Raw genomic sequence first — 21,188 nt, 5'->3', positions numbered from 1 at the left:
GTCCCTGCCACCGTTGCAGTATATTCTATGGATGTGAACAATGTTCAGTGGTTAGAAAACTTGGACATGTGAATTTGGATTTGTGCTCTCCCTGCGAATATTAGGTGTATGTTTTTTGTTTTTGTTTTCTAAATTATATTCTTATTTTGTATTTGTATGTCTCTTTGTTCCATACCATATATTATGTCATATGCTTAATATATACGAGTTTTGATTCAGAAGTCATGGCAATGAATTTCTTATTTTCCAAACATGTAATAATGTATATCTGAAAGTACATACATCATCATCATCATCATGCTTTAACCGTCTCCAATCGCCCGGGTGTGGTACAAGAGCGCTCTCCAACTTTGTCTATCCATGTACCTTTCTTCCTTCTCAACCTAGTGCTATTCCACTCCTCTTCCTTCCAGGTCCTGCTTTAGTTGACTGATTCACCATTTCCTTGGTCTGTCTCTGGTCTTTTGCCTTCCAGTTCCTTTTCTAGCCTGTTCTCATTTGACCATCCTTTTTACATGGCCGTACCATTTGAGTCTTGATTTTCTTACATTTTTGCTTAGCGACTACTTTACTTGTGTATTATGATGGATCTCTTCATTCCAGATCTTATCTGGTTTTCTTATTTTCTGTAACATTGACCTCAGGAACTTCATTTCTGCAGTCTGAAGTCTGCTACTATCTCTAATGTTGGTTGTGCAGGATTCAAGGGCGTACAGTATGTAGTACGTACATGAACTTCGTACCTAAGCTGGCAGATGGGGTATGGTTGCATCATTCCAGCCATGATCATGCTCCCTATGTCAGTTGTTTGATGACAGCAGTACATAATGGAAGATATCAAAGTCGAGAAGAGTTTGTACATCTTAGTCCATGTGACTTTGGTTTTATTCACAAAGTGAAGTAGCCATTGCTTGGGAACCACTTCCCCAACAAACAACAGTATGTGCATTTCGATATGAGGCACCACACATTGGATATAGATATTGATTCCGCCGGGCTGAGTGGCTCAGACGGTTAAGGCGCTGGCCTTCTAACCCCAACTTGGCAGGTTCGATCCTGGCTCAGTACGGTGGTATTTGAAGGTGCTCAAATACGACAGCCCCATGTCGGTAGATTTACTGGCACGTAAAAGAACTCCTGCGGGACTAAATTCCGGTACCTCGGCGTCTCCGAAGACCTTAAAAAGTAGTTAGTGGTACATAAAACAAATAACATTATTATTATTGATACTGATTCCCATAGGGATCCTGAAATATTTGTCTTGAATGAGTAAATTTATAATTGCAATATAAATTGGACTGCTCAATGTACTGTAATTCATAGTGTAAAATTTTGAAATACTTAAGGTACATGTGAATTTGTATATGGTGGTGTTGTAATGTTAAGCTAGTAGTAAGTTCAACCTATAGTATTGTAAGCTGTAGTGTCAAGCACTGGAAATATTTAATTAAGTTGTGTGTGAATTTGTATATGATGATGCTGGACTTAGAATGTATTTGTTAATAATAATAAATGGTCCAATAATGGACCATTTATATTGGAAGTAGTGCTCATTGCATCTCGTGCAGCTGATGGTATTTTACGTCTTCCTCATCATTGGCAGAGAACCATAGATAGCCTAAAAGACTACTTTGAAGGATGTTAAGCTGCTTGTAGGAAATGTACAGATTGTACAGGTTGTATGAGAATACAGTGAATACAATGGTTTCAATGTGCTGTGTTTGTCCTTTTACATTACCAGAAATTCCTACATCCCTACACCACATGGCATTACCTCTAAAAAAGCACATTCCCTGTGTTTCAGCTTTTGAGAGAGAAAAGAAATGGCTGCCATGACTTCTGAATCAACCCTCGTATATCTTTATTGTTTCTTCTTCCTTTTTTTAATCATCCCCCACAATCTCATCCTTGCTAATAACTAGTACAATTAGAGCCCTTTTAAAATCACAATTAACATCATCATCAGCAGGATCATATCTTAGGAGACATTCACAACTGCTGTTGGGAAATTAACAAAAATTGAAATTGTTCCAATTTATTTTTCAGGCAATGTATGAATCTTTAAAGAGAACCCAGCTGAAGTATATGAAAGAGAATCAAGTTCCTAACTCTATGCAGATACGAACCAAACAACAGAGCAAACATCAGTACTCAGTAGGACCCAGAACTCTGGATGAAATGGTTAATGATGCATTGAAAGTTCCTGAAACTATTGTCCAACAATCACCCAGATATAAGGAAAAACCACAAGAAGGCAGGTGATTTTTGTTCTTTGATTAATTGGTGAAAACAAATATGCCTGGTCTAGCCATATGTAGTTACTCGAGATGGGTTCTCAATACTTCTTCAATACTATCACTATCAGCCGTATTCAATCGTTTTTACGATGTGGCCTCTTTAAGTCCGAAGCAAGGTAGGTTTTCATGAGGTCTCTCCATCTGGGATGGACTTGAGCGATGTTCTGCCAATGTTAAAAGAATATATATTTTTTATTAATATTGTCAACGTGCCAGAAGTGACGATTTTAAAGTGGTCGCAAGTAGCGCATCTGTTGATAAACTTAACCATGGTAGGTTAATATGGTTGTTTGATCCATATTGACTTGTATGAATCTATTATAGAACTATTTAAAATAGTTTTACTTGAGTCTGCCTTGTCAATACACCTTATAATGAAAGAAAACTATTTATTTTACCATACATGTTTAGGGAAGTCATCCATTCCCTTCCATCTCTGCATCTTCACTCACTACCGTCTTCTGATAGTTAGGTTCTGTCCTCATCAATGCCAGTCCTTCCACATCCATCTCTGCTCAGCCCCCAACAAGCTCAATTCTGCTTCCCAGCTTCTTCAGGAGGGTGGGCATTGATACTCACTAAGGGCATCTTGACAGTGATCACTGATGAAATTCTCTGTTTCATGGCACTGCTGAATTGTAGTGTCCTAGCAGAACAAGGATGGCCTGAACGAGGGAAGTTGGACATACTCCCAATCTCACTTAAGTGTTTGATTAGTCAATCAATCACCACGGATCTGCATTTTTTTTTTTTTTTTTACAATTGGCTTTACATTGCACCGACACAGATAGGTATTATGGCGTCAATGGGATAGGAAAGGGCTAGGAGTAGGAAGGAAGTGGCCGTGGCCTTAATTGAGGTACAGACTGGTGTGAAAATGGGAAACCACGGAAAACCATCTTCAGGACTGCCGACAGTAGGGTCCGAACCGATCAGCATTTAGAGCTGTCAGCCAGCTTGCAGATTTCTTATTAATAGTTTACTTAGTCTTTTCTTAAAACAATTTTAAAGAAGTTTGAAATTTATCAAACATCTCCCTAGGTAAATTATTCCTGTCCCTAATTCCTCTTCCTATAAATGAATATTTGCCCCAATTTGTCCATTTGAATTCCAACTTTATTTTTTTATCTTTCCTACTTTTAAAAACACCATTCAAACTTATTTGTCTACTAATGTCATTCCGTGCCATCTCTCTGCTGACAACTCAGAACATACTGTGTAGTTGATCAACTCACCTCCTTACCCTGAAATCTTCCTATCCCAAACTTTGCAACATTTTTTCTTGAATCAAGTAATCCCAGTGTGGGTTTTATACATTGGAACCATACTCTATTGATCGACATTCGGCTAACAGCAAGCTTCTTAAGGATATCACAGATGTCTGAAGGCTATCTTCCTACTTTGTGCAATGCTATCACGACAATGCGATTTTCATATCATCACCATCCACGATTACGAGACACTGGATGGAACAGAATCACTAAGGTGGTAAATGTAGGCTCTTGCAGAAGAGGGTTAGGAAAAATGGTGGAATTTGGCAGGTAGTTTGTAACATTATGTATGTTCAGACTAGGTACAACTGAAAAAAGAAAAGAAAGAAAGAAAGAAAGAAAGAAAAGCTAGGAAGGACAGAAACACATACATGAGGATAAATGCAATAGTCAATGCGGGTAGAGGGAGTAATAGAAAGAAGTATTAAGCACAAATAAAAACATGCAGATTAACCAGGATGAACTCTGAATCTTCTCACAACTGCCGTCTCTTGATTCTATTTTTATTGTACCAGTATTTCTTCTAAACCCCTCACAAACTTGTTTCTGATTAGCAGCTTCATTTGAAGGGTGGGTATTTACACTCACAGAAGGGACCACTCCTGAGAGGAAAGAAGAGACAAAAGGCAATATGGAGGTGGGTTAAATATAAACCAGAATTTTCACCTGGTAATTGAAGTTCTGAGGGGACCCATTTGTGGCCTCGAGTGGAGAGAGGTGGGGATATGTGAATCCAATTCTTCGCCCAACCCGCATGGCAGGGCTCGTTAGTAACAAAATGAGTGAACGAGAAATACATCCATCCACTGTGCAATAAATCATCATAAAGTTTCTCGCCACAGAAGGTGCCAAACCTGTTGAAATTCTGGGAAGATTGCAGGCACAGTCTGGGGAACAAATCCTTTCAAAGACTCAAATGTTTGATTGCAAGAATAAATTTTTGTTGGGATGGGAAGTTGTGGAAAACACACCACTCAATTATAGCCCCAGACAAGTGTTGCAGAACAAAGCATTCATGCTGTTCATGACCTTACTGAAAAAATGGCCACATATAGGTTTCCAGTCCAAACTGAGGAATAAGATGGGGGAGTCCTCAGTCCATCATCAGTTATGACCATAGCCATCAGAAAGTGTCTATGAAGTGGGTTCCTAATTTCCTTACTGAGCAAGTACAACGTGCTCATCTGGAAATTTGCCAGAAGCTCCCGACTCCTTGTGATGAAGAAAGAAAGTTGTCGGTTTTTTTTTTGCTACTTTCTCACCTGTTATGAAACTTTGAGTCCTTCATTATACCCTGAATCCAAACAACAGAGCATGAAGTGGTGGAGGAGTTGCACCAGTAAAGCCCAAAGGCATTTGTCAGTTGCAAAGGTCCTTGCAACACTTTTTTGGGACTCCACAACCATTTTGTTAGTTAATTTCTTCCCTGAACAGAGAATAATGCTGCATATGACTGTCAACTTATAGATGACAACTGCTGGCTATTGCAGCAAAACAACGTCAGCAACCAATCTTAAGTTGTCATTATTCTCCATGATAATGCAAGAACCCATACTGTTGCTTTAATGTGTGATAAGCTGGAAGAAATACACCGTATACCACTAGTACGCCCTCCTCAGAACCAAAATGTATTGTCTTGCAATTGTAACTTCTCTGGACCACAGCAATTTGATGGTAACACAGGAGTAGACGAGTTTGTGTGCAACTGGCTGCCAACATGTCCCCATTCATTCTTTGAGGAATGGAATTAAAAATCTGTCAATTTCATGAGAAAAACTGTTTCTAAACTGGGGGATTATCTAGAAAACAGGCATCTTACATTCATATCTCTCAGCTGAATCTGTAAAATGTAAATTGAAAATTCTAGTGAGTATTTGATCCACCCTCGTATATTCACACACTAATTATATATATTTATCAGTTAGTAAAAGTCTGGATCCATGGCTAATTAGCATGCTGGCCTTTGGTCGAGAGGGTTGGGGTTTGATTCCCAACCGGGACAGGGATTTTAACCTTCATTGGTTAATTCCAATGGCTCAAGAGCTGGGTGTGTGTGCCGTATATAATTAGTGTGTGAATATACGAGGGTGGATCAAATACTCACTAGAACTGTTGCTGAGATGCATGGAAGTAGGAGGAAGGGAAACGGTAGGAAAGGGAAAGGTAGAGTAGAGGATAGGAAAAGACAGGTGGAACAGGGTCATGGGAAGGAGAAAAGGGAGGAGGAAGTAGCTTCTGCAGCTTTCAGGAAAGATAGGGCTGACCAGGAGGGGAGGGGATCAAATGAGGTGGGTAGGGTTGAGGCTCTGGTCATGGGGGATTCCATCGTTAGACACGTGGGGAAAGTATGTGGAGGAAAGGGAACCAGGGTAGAATGTTATCCAGGAATTAGGTTGAGGCAGATGTTGAGGAAAGTAGAAGAGAGGGAGGAGGGGAAGGAGAAGGTGGTAGTGTTTCACGTTGGTACCAACAACGTAAGGCAAGCTGATATAAGTACCAACATAGTTGGAGATGTGTGGGATCTGGTAAATGCAGCACGGGTGAAGTTTAAGAAAGCGGAGATTGTTATTAGTGGAATACTGTGTAGGAGGGATACTGACTGGAGGGTGATTGGGGATTTAAATGAGACTATGGAGTGGGTATGTGGGAACTGGGAGTGAAATTTCTAGATCCTAATGGGTGGGTAGGAGATAGGGATCTGCGCTCGGATGGCCTTCATTTAAACCGCAGTGGTACGTATAAGTTAGGAAATTTGTTTGGAAGGGTAATAGGGAGGTACATTCAGGGAAACGGGATGGCCTAGGGAGCGGTGATAAGGGAACAGGGAACTGGAAATCAAGTAGGGATGACATAAAATTGTTAGTGTTGAACTGTAGAAGTATTGTAAAGAAAGGAATAGAATTAAGTAATTTAATAGATATATATTTACCAGATATTGTAATAGGAGTTGAATCATGGCTGAGAAATGATATAATGGATGCAGAAATTTTCTCACGGCACTGGAGTGTGTTGAAATAATAACATTAAGTTATTTATTAGACCACCTAATCAATACAAAATCGTCTTGGATGATTTACATAAATTTGTTAGCTAATAGTGGGACATGTTTCGCCTTCCCTGAAGGCATCATCAGCCATAGTCTTAACCTTAAATTAAAAATAAGCGTCTAAATAACATGTAGTAATGAAATGAATTTTAAAATCTTGAAGAGATTTGAAGTAAAATAACATTAAAAATAACAATGATGGTTTGAAAATACAATGTGATGAGATACAATAGTGGAAGTATTAACAAAATTAACATCAGAAGGCTGCTAAAATAAGTACAATGGATAAAACAACAGATTGTTATACAACAAGTAGTAAGATTGCATAAAAGTAAAGTTGATAGTCATGGCGGTTATAATTAGACGATGGCGAAAAATCTTATATAATCAAAGTAAAGAGGAGAGAATAAAAGTCAAAGTTAGTCGAGAGATCCGAAGTTCATCATGATCTTGAAGATAAAAGACGAAAGTCAGATGCATATGGTGAAGTTGTAGAACACGTTGAGGATATGAAGTTGGTGAATAGAAGTTGAAGAACAGTTTCAAATAGGATCACTATGGACCATCTCAAAATTTGAAGTGATGTTCAAATGTTGTAAATTGTGAGTTTGTAGATATTCTAGTTGAAAAAGCATATAAAAGTGGAATCTGTAAATGGAAGCAAGAAACGTAGAGTTAATTGTGTGAAAAGATATTTGAATTAACTCTACGTTTCTTGCTTCCATTTACAGATTCCACTTTTATATGCTTTTTCAACTAGAATATCTACAAACTCACAATTTACAACATTTGAACATCACTTCAAATTTTGAGATGGTCCATAGTGATCCTATTTGAAACTGTTCTTCAACTTCTATTCACCAACTTCATATCCTCAACGTGTTCTACAACTTCACCATATGCATCTGACTTTCGTCTTTTATCTTCAAGATCATGATGAACTTCGGATCTCTCGACTAACTTTGACTTTTATTCTCTCCTCTTTACTTTGATTATATAAGATTTTTCGCCATCGTCTAATTATAACCGCCATGACTATCAACTTTACTTTTATGCAATCTTACTACTTGTTGTAAAACAATCTGTTGTTTTATCCATTGTACTTATTTTAGCAGCCTTCTGATGTTAATTTTGTTAATACTTCCACTATTGTATCTCATCACATTGTATTTTCAAACCATTATTGTTATTTTTAATGTTATTTTACTTCAAATCTCTTCAAGATTTTAAAATTCATTTCATTACTACATGTTATTTAGACGCTTATTTTTAATTTAAGGTTAAGACTATGGCTGATGATGCCTTCAAGGAAGGCGAAACATGTCCCACTATTAGCTAACAAATTTATGTAAATCATCCAAGACGATTTTGTATTGATTAGGTGGTCTAATAAATAACTTAATGTTATTATTTCAATCTAATATCATCAATACGGACCAAAAATGATATTTATTACATGTAATACTGGAGTGTGTATCGTAGAGATAGGATAGGAAAGGTGGGAGGGGGAGTTTTCATTCTGGTGAAAGAAGAATTTGTAAGCTACGAAAAAGTTAAAGATGAGACACATGAAATTCTAGGTGTAAGGCTCATTTCTAAAGATAATAGGCAACTTGATATATTTGGAGTGTACAGATCGGGAAAGGGTAGCACTGATGCGGATTCGGAATTATTTGATAGGATAGTCAGCTATGTGGGAAACGACATGGAAAGAAATGTGATTGTAGCAGGAGATCTGAATTTGGCAGATGTCAATTGGGAAGGAAATGCGAACGACAGGAAGCATGACCAACAAATGGCAAATAAGTTAATATGGGAAGGACAGCTGATTCAGAAAGTGATGGAACCAACCAGAGGGAAAAATATTTTGGATGTGGTGCTGATAAAACCAGATGAGCTCTATAGGGAAACTGAAGTAATAGATGGTCTTAGTGATCATGAAGCTGTTTTTGTGGTAGTTAAAAATAAATGTGATAGAAAGGAAGGTCTTAAAAGTAGGACTGTTAGGCAGTACCATATGGCTGATAAAGCAGGTATGAGGCAGTTTCTAAAAAGTAACTATGATCGGTGGAAAACGGTAAATAAAAATGTAAACAGACTCTGGGATGGGTTTAAAGAAATTGTTGAGGAATGCGAAAACAGGTTTGTACCTTTAAGGGTGGTAAGGAATGGTAAAGACCCACCTTATTATAATAGAGAAATAAAGAGACTAAGAAGGAGGTGCAGACTGGAAAGAAATAGAGTTAGAAATGGCTGTGGAAGTAAGGAGAAATTGAAGGAACTTACTAGAAAATTGAATCTAGCAAAGAAGGCAGCTAAGGATAACATGATGGCAAGCATAATTGGCAGTCATACAAATTTTAGTGAAAAATGGAAGGGTATGTATAGGTATTTTAAGGCAGAAACAGGTTCCAAGAAGGACATTCCAGGAATAATTAATGAACAAGGGGAGTGTGTATGTCAGTATCTTCAAAAGGCAGAAGTATTCAGTCAGCAGTATGTAAAGATTGTTGGTTACAAGGATAATGTTGAGATAGAGGAAGAGACTAAGGCCAAAGAAGTAATAAAATTTACATATGATAACAATGACATTTACAATAAGATACAAAAGTTGAAAACTAGAAAAGCGGCTGGAATTGATCAGATTTCTGGGGATATACTAAAGACAATGGGTTGGGATATAGTACCATATCTGAAGTACTTATTTGATTATTGTTTGGCCGAAGGAGCTATACCAGATGAATGGAGAGTTGCTATAGTAGCCCCTGTGTATAAAGGAAAGGGTGATAGACATAAAGCTGAAAATTACAGGCCAGTAAGTTTGACATGTATTGTATGTAAGCTTTGGGAAGGCATTCTTTCTGATTATATTAGACATGTTTGTGAAATTAATAACTGGTTCGATAGAAGGCAATTCGGTTTTAGGAAAGGTTATTCCACTGAAGCTCAACTTGTAGGATTCCAGCAAGATATAGCAGATATCTTGGATTCTGGAGGTCAAATGGACTGTATCGCGATTGACATGTCTAAAGCATTTGATAGGGTGGATCATGGGAGACTACTGGCAAAAATGAGTGCAATTGGACTAGACAAAAGATTGACTGAATGGGTTGCTATATTTCTAGAAAATAGATCTCAGAGAGTTAGAGTAGGTGAAGCTTTGTCTGACCCTGTAATAGTTGAGAGGGGAGTTCCTCAGGGCAGTGTTATCGGACCTTTATATTTTCTTATATATATAAATGATATGAGTAAAGGAGTGGAATCGGATGTAAGGCTTTTTGCGGATGATGTTATTCTCTATAGAGTGATAAATAAGTTACAAGATTGTGAGCAACTGCAACGTGACCTCGAAAATATTGTGAGATGGACAGCAGACAATGGTATGTTGATAAACGGGGCTAAAAGTCAGGTTGTGAGTTTCACAAATAGGAAAAGTCCTCTCAGTTTTAATTACTGCGTTGATGGGGTGAAAGTTCCTTTCGGGGATCATTGTAAGTATCTAGGTGTTAATATAAGGAAAGATCTTCACTGGGGTAATCACATAAATGGGATTGTAAATAAAGGGTACCGATCTCTGCACATGGTTATGAGGGTGTTTAGGGGTTGTAGTAAGGATGTAAAGGAGAGTGCATATAAGTCTCTGGTAAGACCCCAACTAGAGTATGGTTCCAGTGTATGGGACCCTCACCAGGATTACCTGATTCAAGAACTGGAAAAAATCCAAAGAAAAGCAGCTCGATTTGTTCTGGGTGATTTCCGACAAAAGAGTAGCGTTACAAAAATGTTGCAATGTTTGGGTTGGGAAGAATTGAGAGAAAGAAGACGAGCTGCTCGACTAAGTGGTATGTTCCGAGCTGTCAGCGGAGAGATGGCGTGGAATGACATTAGTAGATGAATAGGTTTGAATGGCGTCTATAAAAGTAGGAAAGATCACAATATGAAGATAAAGTTGGAATTCAAGAGGACAAACTGGGGCAAATATTCATTTATAGGAAGGGGAGTTAGGGATTGGAATAACTTACCAAGGGAGATGTTCAATAAATTTCCAATTTCTTTGAAATCATTTCGGAAAAGGCTAGGAAAGCAACAGATAGGGAATCTGCCACCTGGGCGACTGCCCTAAATGCAGATCAGTATTGATTGATTGATTGATTAGAATTCATTATAGATAGAGCGCCATCCTCACAGACGTGCAAGTCACTTATACAATGTCAACTCAAAAGACCTTCACCAGGCCTTTTCGGAATTGACACATTATTATTATTATTATTATTATTATTATTATTATTATTATTATTATTATTATTATTATTATTATTATTATTATTATTATTATTGAATTATAAATTCTTATCTTATAATCTTCTGTCCTTTTCAGCTTTTGAATTCAAACCTGTTACTCCAACAACCACCGTCAGGAAGCAATTTCTGGATCCTTGCTATATTCGGAAGAAACAGAAAATACAAATGAGTGAAAATCAGAAGGCCTGACATTAGCATATATGTGGACATTGCAATCTTTTCTCATTAAATCATTTAAAAGATAGAGAATTACAGTAATTTTTGGAATGGCCTCTTTATTCTAAGTATTGTACAAGAAAGAAAACTCCCAGAGGTCCAACAGAAGTACATTCCTTATTTTAGTGCCGAGTATGAGTACGAGACAAGAAAATGTGATTTTTCCTTACTTTTGAGATATTTGTGTACCTAAACCTGAGACTGTATGAATGATGTTTGATCTCTTGGTATTTGTTATTTTTGTAGCTGTTTTGAAGTAGGAATAAACATTATGCACTGCTCTTCCTTCCGTATTTGTGCTATAATGACTCAGGTATTTTGTACCCCTAGGCCAGAGGAAATTTTGCCCGCCACATGCCATGTTTTCATCAAACACAAAATAAAAAGCAGATGTACAAAAAAGACATAACAAGGTTTTTGGGAAACAAAAAAAGGCAGAAATCATTTTAACTGCTAAATCAGAAGTTCTTAACCTGGGGTCTGCAGATGGGCTTCAGGGGATCCATGAAACTTAAATGGAAATTTAGCATTTATAATTGCTATAATTCTAACGTGAACAACAGATAGACATCTGAGATATTTTATTTTTAGCAATGTACAATGACAGTTATAAAGCTATGGGTGTTTTGATTCCATTTGCCACTACATACCTTTGTGAAGCAGTGTTTACAACATTTGTTCCCATCAAAGCAAAAAGTCAACAACAATGATGATGATGATGATGATGACATTTTCAATGAAATTATTTTTTGTTCTATGCAATTTTTACTTGATGATAGTAACAAATTGTTTTTTATATAGAGTGGCCATTAATTATTTCATGATACTGATAGGATTGTTTACTTTATTCATATTTTGTGTATGTTATACACTGAATAAAGTGATCAGTTTTCAATAAAATATTTCTTCCTCAGCAAAACTGTATTTACTTGCTTACATTCATTTTTGTAGGGAGGGGTTCCGTAGGCAACACCAGATTTTCACATGGGTCCACGATATAAAAAGGTTAAGAACCCCTGTTCTATCTACTACAAAAGAAACACCACAATATCACAACCAAGCTTCCATGTCCAACTGATTACTGTAACAACAAAGAATTCTACTAGGGAAATGTTCTTCTTGCTTTAGTACTAGTGAGCACGCTAATAACATCTTCACGGTAATGTCATTTACTGTTGATAGTATAGCCAAATGATTCAAGAGCGCCTCAGTTTGAGATGTATACATAAATAATTCTTGAATCTTCCCAGAATGGAAAAGGATTGTCCAGCAGAGCAATTTGTTGCTGGCGCACTTAAATATACCTCGAGTCCGATGCTAATATCTGGATAAAGGTCCATAAGATTTTTGGCTCTTAGCTTTCCATATTTCAAAATTTGAAATGAACACATTCTGTTCCGAAGACTCCTCTTAATAAAGCCTCTACAACTACCTTGTAAACTTGTAGATTTAATCAGGCTCTATTGTTGGTGAATGTGATAAAACTGAGAATCCATCAGAAAATTTTTGACAACTTTTTTCATTTGAACTTTGGAGCGTGGGTTGGCGACTACGGGGACCTTAGCTGAGTCCTGGCATTGCTTCCACTTACTTGTGCCAGGCTCCTTAATTTCATCTATCCTATCCGACCTCTCTTGGTCAACTCTTGTTTTTTTTCGACCTGACACTATTAGGTTTGCGAGGCCTAGGGAATCTTTCATTTTCATGCCCTTCATGGCCCTTGTCTTCCTTTGGCCGATATCTTCATTTTTTGAAGTGTTGGATCCCTTCCTTTTTTTCCCTCTGATTAGTGTTATATAGAGGATGGTTGCCTAGTTGTACTTCCTCTTAAGACAATAATCACCACCACCACCTCACTCTAAGGGCAAAAGGAAAAACAGACAACTCTTATCATGATAACGTAATTTGTTTTTCGTCCAACTAACTACATTTGTATGGTTTTTGGAGATGCACAGGTGTTGGAAGTTTGTCCTGCAAGAGTCCCTTTAGGTACCGGTACCATTAAATCTACCAACATGAGGCTGGCATATTGGAGCACTTTCAAATATCACTGGACTGAGGACACAGATAGGTCTTATGGCGACGATGGGACAAAAAAGGCCTAGGAATGGGAAGGAAGCAGCCGTGGCCTTAATTAAGGTACAGCGCCAGCATTTGCCTGGTGTGAAAGTGAGAAACCACGGAAAACCATCTTCAGGGCTGCCGACAGTGGGATTCGAACCCACTATCTTCCAGATGCAAGCTCACAGCTGCGCGCCCCTAACCGCACGGCTAACTCGCCCGGTTAACTATCCACAAGAGGATCATTAACATAGTTCAACGAGGATACAACAAAAAGACATTGCTAACTGTCTCTGATTTCTTGTGTACAAGGACTACATTCTGATACCACTGTGTATAGTTGCACAAACACTCGAAACCTTTTTGGTCAATTTTCCAATCCATGCACTTAACTGATACTTTGAGTTAGGTGTTACAAGTTGACCCAGATTGACAAGAATACAATTCAAATTAAAGTTAACTCCCCCTTTGGGTGGGGGCAATAAAATACATTCATTGTATCCCTTGCTGACTAGTGTGAAAATTACTACACCCTTAGTTTAGAATCTCATGGCTGCAACATTTTATCATGTGTTATTAGACCATGTATATTTGCTATTTTACTGCCAATCTCTTGTTCAGAAACTGTTTCTCTACTGGATTTTACAAATGAAATATGTATAAAACAGAAAGAGCTGAGAACAGAGATCAGTTTGGATTCTCAGGAAATGTAGGAACATGCAAAGCGATACTGACTCTACATCTCATCTTAGGGGATCAGATTTGTAGATCTAGGAAAGGGATTTGATAACTTCGACTGGAAGTTCTCGTCCCAAAAGAGTGAAGTGCTTGTAATGACACGAAATAAGAACTGAACGTACAATGGTATGACATTAGGAGGGGAGCAATTGAAAAGAGCTGAAAGCTTTAAATACCTGGGAAGTGTAATTGAAGAAAATGGAGAAAATAGGATGGAAATCAATGAAAGAGGAAGGTGTGCAAATTGGATACTTTAAGAGTGTGGGAGGATTGATACAGATCAGGGATGAACCACAGAGATGTAAAAGAATTATCTACAAGACTTATTTTGTGCCAGTTTTTGATGCATGGATCAGAAACGTGGGTGATGAAGGAGAGGGATAAAAATAGAATACAAGCAGTCGAAATCAAGTTTCAAAGGTGTCAAGCAGATTTAATGAGAATGGACAGAGTAAGAAATGAGAGAGTTCAGGAAATGGTAAATGAGGTGTCCCTGCAGGAAAAGATAGAAAAAACAAGGTTGCAGTGGTATGGACATGTTAAGAAGATACCAAGGGAGATGTTAGAAATGGAGTTGAAGGGAATGACCCTGTAATAATTAAGAGGGGAATTCCTCAAGGCAGTATTATTGGATCTTTATGTTTTCTTATAGATACAACATATATATCAATGATATGAGTAAAGAAGTGGAATCAAACAGAATACTTTTTGCAGATGATGTTATTCTGTACAGAGTAATAAATAAGTTAAAAGATTGTGAGCAACTGCAAAGTGACCTTGATAATGTTGTGAAATGGACAGTAGGCAAGGGTATGATGATAAATGGGGTTAAAAGTCAGGTTATGAGTTTCACAAGTAGGGAAAGTCCTCTCAGTTTTAATTACTGCATTGATGGGGTGAAAGTTCCTTTTGGGGATCATTGTAAGTACCCAGGAGTTAATATAAGGAAAGATCTTCATTGGGGTAATCACATAAATATGATTGCAAAAAAAGGGTACTGCACTTGGTTAGGGGTTGTAGTAAGGATGTAAAGGAGAGGGCATATAAGTCTCTGGAAAGACCCCAACTAGAGTATGGTTCGAGTGTATGGGACCCTCACCAGGATTACTTAATTCAAGAACTGGAAGAAATCCAAAGAAAAGCAGCTTGATTTGTTCTGGGTGATTTCCGACAAAAGAGTACCGTTACAAAAATGTCAGCAAAGTTAGGGCTGGGAAGATTTGGGAGAAAGAAGACGAGCTGCTCAACTAAGTGGTATGTTATGAATCTCATTTTTTGGTCCGGATTGAGCTTCAATGTAATATTAAAATTGAATTTTTATTTGAAAATTGTCCACCTTTTCAATACAATATATTTTTTTCCACATTAGAACCTTTACATTATTGTTGATTCTATTAATGGGACATGTTTTGCTCTTTTTTTTTTGGGCATCAAAATCATAAAAATATATTCAGGATCCTGTTTATATTAATCTTATAGTATACTTTAAAATGCTATACGTAGTGTGTCCGGAAAATACGTATAAATCAGTCGGGGTGACGTATCACGTATCGTGGAGGCGCCGCCAGATGGCACTGCTGTTGTCGCCAATCTTCTCAACGCTCAGTTCGAGTCGGAGAGCTCTGCGTGTCAGTAGCAGTGTGCGGCTGCTTGTTGAAAGTTACCTGTTTTCACCTGCCGTCGGTATGGAGCTCTCTCTGATTGAGGAACAGCGCATCAACATCAGTCTCAGAGCTCATGTGGCCCGAGTTCGACCGGATTTGGCACAAGGGGGCAGGTGGATCCTTCATCACGACAATGCGCCCGCTCACACGTCGCTCGTTGTGCGTGAGTTTTTGGCCCGAAGCTCAATCACCGTGACAGACCACCCGCCTTATTCACCCAATTTAGCCCCTTGTGACTTCTTCCTGTTCCCGAAATGCAAAATGGTGCTTCGGGGGCGGCACTTGGGTGATGTGGAAACCATCAAGGGAGAAACAACACGGCAACTGAACAGCATCACAACTGAAGACTTTCAACAATGTTATCAACAGTGGAAAGGGCGTTGGCAGAAGTGCATCTTGTCTCAGGGAGAGTACTTTGAAGGAGACCATATTGTAATACCTGAATAATTGTCAAATAAAGTTATTATTCAACTTTTATACGTATTTTCCGGACATACTACGTACTATGAAAGTTAGTTAAAATATGCTTTTTGCATTACATAAGTGTCTACATTTGACTAGATAATGATGGCCAGTGGGATTATGCATATGCAATGAGTAAATACTAAACCTAATATAAAAGTATATGATATTACACTAAAAAACTATAATTTAAAATTGTTGATCAACTTTGGCAGGTTTTAGAACTCAGTCTTGTTGTCCACTGGTGTATTAATTCATTTTTGAACACACACTCTTGAAAATGTAACTTTAGTTCACATTGGAAAATTCTCTAGCAAAGTTATTATGCGAGCTGAACGTCTAGTAAATTTTGTTAACAAGCGTACTTAAACACCAATAACATAAATAAACTATAGCTAGGTTTGTAACTTATTGAAAGATGTTAGCTAGTTTAATACAGTAATTCTTAGTGTTTAACAGGATATGTCTATCAATTTTTATAGAAATCCTTAAAGGTCACTATTTCTTGATCCTATGATTATGTTGTCAAATCCAGCGTCACCTCTGAAATTTTAACTTAGCAAGCGTGTTATTTGGATGTTGTCAAGTTGTTTGTTGTTGTTAAACTGTTGGGGTAGCATACCGCTTGCCGTTAACAAGGATTGAATAGGGGACTACTCAATTTGTTATGTTAAAGATGGAATTCTGTAGCTTCAGTTTGAAGAATGAAGTTGATTAGGTGTCTGGAATGAGAAGAAATGTATTTTTTAAATATTGAAGTGTGTATTATTAATTTGATGGGGAATCATGCTCTGTCTATTACTTACCCCCTAGTCTCTCTTGCGGCTGGCTTGTCTCGGTGACACTACCAGATTGACTGGCTGTAACTGAACTTGTGCGCCTAGTATTGTATCTGTGTGCAGCCTGCAAAGGGGGGGGGGGGGGGGGGGGTAGAGGAGGGGCGGGTATATTGGTTGGTCTTGGAGAAGTTTTTACTAAAAGTGGAACTCTAATGACAGCAGATTTGTTGACGTTTTTAAAGGTACTCTATTTTATTTTTTTATATTTGTAGTAATTGTGGGATTAGCTCATATAGAACCGGGCGAGTTGGCCGCGCGCGGCTGTGAGCTTGCATCCGGGAGATAGTAGGTTCGAATCCCACTATCGGCAGCCCTGAAGATGGTTTTCCGTGGTTTCCCATTTTCACACCAGGCAAATGCTGGGGCTGTACCTTAAATAAGGCCACGTCCGCTTCCTTCCAACTCCTAGGCCTTTCCTATCCCATCGTCGCCACAAGACCTATCTGTGTCGGTGCGACGTAAAGCCCCTAGCAAAAAAAAAAAAGCTCATATAGAGGGTTTTTGGTGTCTATTGTATAGTTTAAATTAAGGATTTTATTGAAATGTTGGTCTAAAATAGTAGATATTTTCGTACTCATTCAATAGTTTGCCCTTTCTTAAGTTCTTGAGAATTGTTAAATCTTATTTTATTGTTGCGTAATTGTGTCCGGTTTCCCTCACGTGTATGCTCATGGCTGAAAATTTATTATGTTTATTTGCATTAAAATGTTCAAAATATCTTGTTGAAAAACTACATCCTGTCTGTCCAATGTGTGAGGCGAAACATTGAGAACACATGAGCTTATAAATCCATGAATCTGAATATTGATCATCATTGAAACTGAAAACATTATGGTTTAGAAACATACTTTGGTTGGTGTTCTGTGTTTTAAAAGCGATTTTGACATCTTGTTTTTTAAATGGGTTTCAGACCTGATAAATGTTAGGATTATTGTATGTGAATGTAGCAAACGTAGACTTTTTTTGTTTATCTGGAATAAGATTTGATATTAGTTTATTCTTGACTTTTCTGATTATACGGTTAACCATTTCTATACTGAATCCTTTAAACTCAGCTATGCTTTTTATATAATTTATTTCTGATTGCGTTCCTTGGGTGTGAGGGGAATTTTGAAAGCTCTATAAATTAAACTATAATATGCTACTTGTTTGTAGGAATTAGGATGTAAAGAATTGTCTTTAATTGTAATTGGGGTAAAAGTTGGCTTTCTATAGATTTGGTACTCGAATCTGTTATTCTTACATGTAGCAGTGATGTCTAAAAAGTTTGCAGATTTATTGACTTTGTCTTCTTTAGTAAATTTTATATTCCGATCTAGGTTATTCAGGTATTCTAAAATATTGTCACTATTGTTGAGTTCTTGGTCTATTATGCTAAATGTGTAGTCCAGGTAGGGTAGCCATAGGCTTAATCCTTTTATTTTAGTTAATATTTTGGTGTGTTCTAAGTGATCCATATAAACATCTGCCAAGATACCTGAAACAGGATCTCCCATAGATAAACCCTTTTGACGATATATTTTCCCATTGAAGGTGAAAAAGTTGTTATCTAGTACGAAGTTTAATATATTAATTCATTCATCTATTTCTAATCCACTGAGATGACTATGCTTGGTTAGATTTTATTTAATAATACTGACTGTTTCTTTAGTTGGAATGTTTGAGTATATATTGGTTATATCAAATGAGCACATGACATGATTAGATTGTATTTTAAATTTTTCAAATTTTTTGCAAAAGTCTATTGAATTTCTTAGTGGGGAAATGTTAATAAGTTTAGAGTGTTTTTTAAGAAAGCTATGTATAAATCTTATTGTCTTATAATTTGGACTATTCTTACTATTAATTATAGGTCTTATAGGAATTTCTCTTTTATGAATTCTTGGTAGTACTCTCGCTGTAAGTATGTTCAGGTTCATACGAGGTGTGTTCAAAAAAAGACCGAACTGTGGCTAGAAAAACTTTATTATGTAGCTTACATCATTTCACAGACTGTCCCCTTTAAAATAGTCCCCTGTACTATCAACAGCGTGTTGCCAACGTTTCTTCCACTTTTGGAATGCTTCCTGGAATGCACTTTCTTTGATGGCGCCAAGTTGCCTCATCGCATTCTCCTTGATCTCTTCAACGTCTTGGAAACAATGTCCTTTCAAGGTGGTTTTCAATTTGGGGAATAAGAAAAAGTCTGCTGGAGCCAAGTCGGGAGAATAGGGCGGATGGGGCACAACAGGAATTTGGTGTTTTGCCAGATAACTGCGGACCGAGAGAGAGGCATGTGCTGGCGCATTGTCATGGTGCAACATCCAGGATTTGTTTTCCCACAGTTCAGGCCTCTTCCTGCGCACAGCATCTCTCAAATGCGTTAAAACATTCTGGTACAGTTCTTTGTTCACTGTCTGGCCTCGGGGTACAAACTCGTGATGGACAATGCCTTTCCAATCAAAAAACACAATCAGCATCACCTTGATGTTTGAACGACTCATTCGTGCTTTTTTCGGTCGAGGAGAACCTTTCCCCACCCACTGTGATGATTGCCTTTTGGTTTCGACATCGTAACCGTACACCCACGTCTCATCACCAGTGATGATGTTCTTCAGGAAGTTGTCATCAGCATCTGCATTAGCAAGCATTTCCTGACTGATGCTGACTCGGTTCTCTTTTTCATCGTCAGTAAGCAAACAAGGGACAAATTTAGCACTTCAGGAACTCTCTCGACATGGCGGTCGTCTGTTGATGTGGAAGGTCGCCCAGGCCTAGGGTCTTCAGTGACAGACGTTCTACCGTCTTTGAAACGTTTAAACCACTCGTAGCATTGTGTACGACTCATGCATTCCTCCCCGTATGCTAGCTTCAACATTTCAAATGTTTCCACAAACGTTTTCCCAACTTTGAAGCAGAACTTCATGCACACGCGTTGTTCCTCAAGCTGTTTCATTATAGAATTCGACGAACATGTGACACACGCAATCACTTCAGAGGCTCTAACTCAACTGATAATGCAGGCAATGGAATGCGGAAAGCAGCAGTCTGTTGTCAGAAGTTGCCGCTAGGCGCCGCCACAGTGACAACTAGCTCAATGTTGAGGTTTGCGTGCAATTTACAAAGTTCGGTCTTTTTTTTGAACACACTTCGTATTTATTATTTTTTGTGATTCTTGTTCTTTTATTATTATTATTATTATTATTATTATTATTATTTACATGTTATGGCCTTCATTGGACCACTCTAGCCAACTTTATACAAAGAATTTTTCAGTTTCCTGTCAGCGCAGTACTTCTTCATTCTCTCTGATCTTATCCTTCTTTCTTAATCGGAAATCACCCTTCCTATTGTCTGTTTGTTGATTCTGGTTTGCAGTCTGGTTTGCTTGTCTGTGAGTTTCCTGATTTTGTTGGTTTTGTTTCTTAGGTCTTCCACTGTAATTTGCAGTTCATCCATATCTTTCTTGATTTCTGTAATCCACTTAATGTTGCACTATTCCATAATTTTTCTATTATTCTCCTGATGATCCTGTTGAATTTTTAAGTAAAGTTTTGAGGTTGCTTTGAACTCGGGCTATAGGATCATTGCTTATTATGGAAAAAGATTTATCTGTGAAGAAAGCTTCAATTTTATTAATATATTCATTTTTATTCATTATGACTGTGGTTCCTTCTTTGTCAGCCTGTGTGACTATGATGTCATTCTGTTTTATTTTAATTTGTAAATCTTTGTTTAATTTGTGATTAGTAAGTTTGGAATTTGTATTTATTTCATTTACCAAATTGGTGTGTTTTTTCTTAATTTCATGTCTCGTATCATTTTGATGTTCGACAGAAAGATTGGATATGTTGGATTCGACTTCTGCTATTATTGTTATAATACCTATCTTTTTCTCTGTGAATACTAGGCCAGGTAAACTTTAGTCCTTTCTTGAGTAAATTTAGTTCTTCCTCTGAAAATTGTGTGTTTGATATGTTTACCATAAGTGGAGTGTTGTTGGTGGGTTGGATTTTTTATTTCTCTATTCTGGTTTCCTATTTTCGAGTTAGTTTCTTGAGGCGTATGTGTTTCCCTCCTAGTGTTTTTTGTTTCTTACTTAATATGGTTTCTAATTTATTAGTTATGTGCATTTGAAACGAGCTCCATTATATAGTTGTTGGGGAGCGTTTAAATGTGACCTGTATAATTGTGTATTTAAGTAAGTTTTCTTTTTGAATAGAAATTTTATTTTGTTTTTTAACCAAATTCTGATTATCTTATTCTGGATGTTATACATATTAGATGTTCAAATATCTTTTCTTTTTTTTTGG

General features: G+C 37.5%; 1 protein-coding gene across 1 annotated transcript in view; it reads left to right on the top strand.

Annotated features, from left to right (window-relative positions):
- The window catches only part of LOC136884271 (E3 ubiquitin-protein ligase CCNB1IP1), a 34,720-nt gene extending 23,006 nt beyond the window's left edge, over positions 1–11,714 (top strand). Inside the window, exons 5-6 of the mRNA XM_067156338.2 lie at positions 2,047–2,254; positions 10,993–11,714. Coding sequence (XP_067012439.1) covers positions 2,047–2,254; positions 10,993–11,105 — 321 coding nt within the window. The 3' untranslated portion in view covers positions 11,106–11,714. The remainder of the gene's footprint in view (positions 1–2,046; positions 2,255–10,992) is intronic.
- Positions 11,715–21,188: the final 9,474 nt, after the last annotated feature.

Source organism: Anabrus simplex, chromosome 12, assembly GCF_040414725.1.
Source record: "Anabrus simplex isolate iqAnaSimp1 chromosome 12, ASM4041472v1, whole genome shotgun sequence".
In the NCBI taxonomy this organism is placed as follows: domain Eukaryota; kingdom Metazoa; phylum Arthropoda; class Insecta; order Orthoptera; family Tettigoniidae; genus Anabrus; species Anabrus simplex.
The sequence above is the reverse complement of the archived record's forward strand: the minus strand, read 5'-3'. Positions and strand labels throughout refer to the sequence as shown.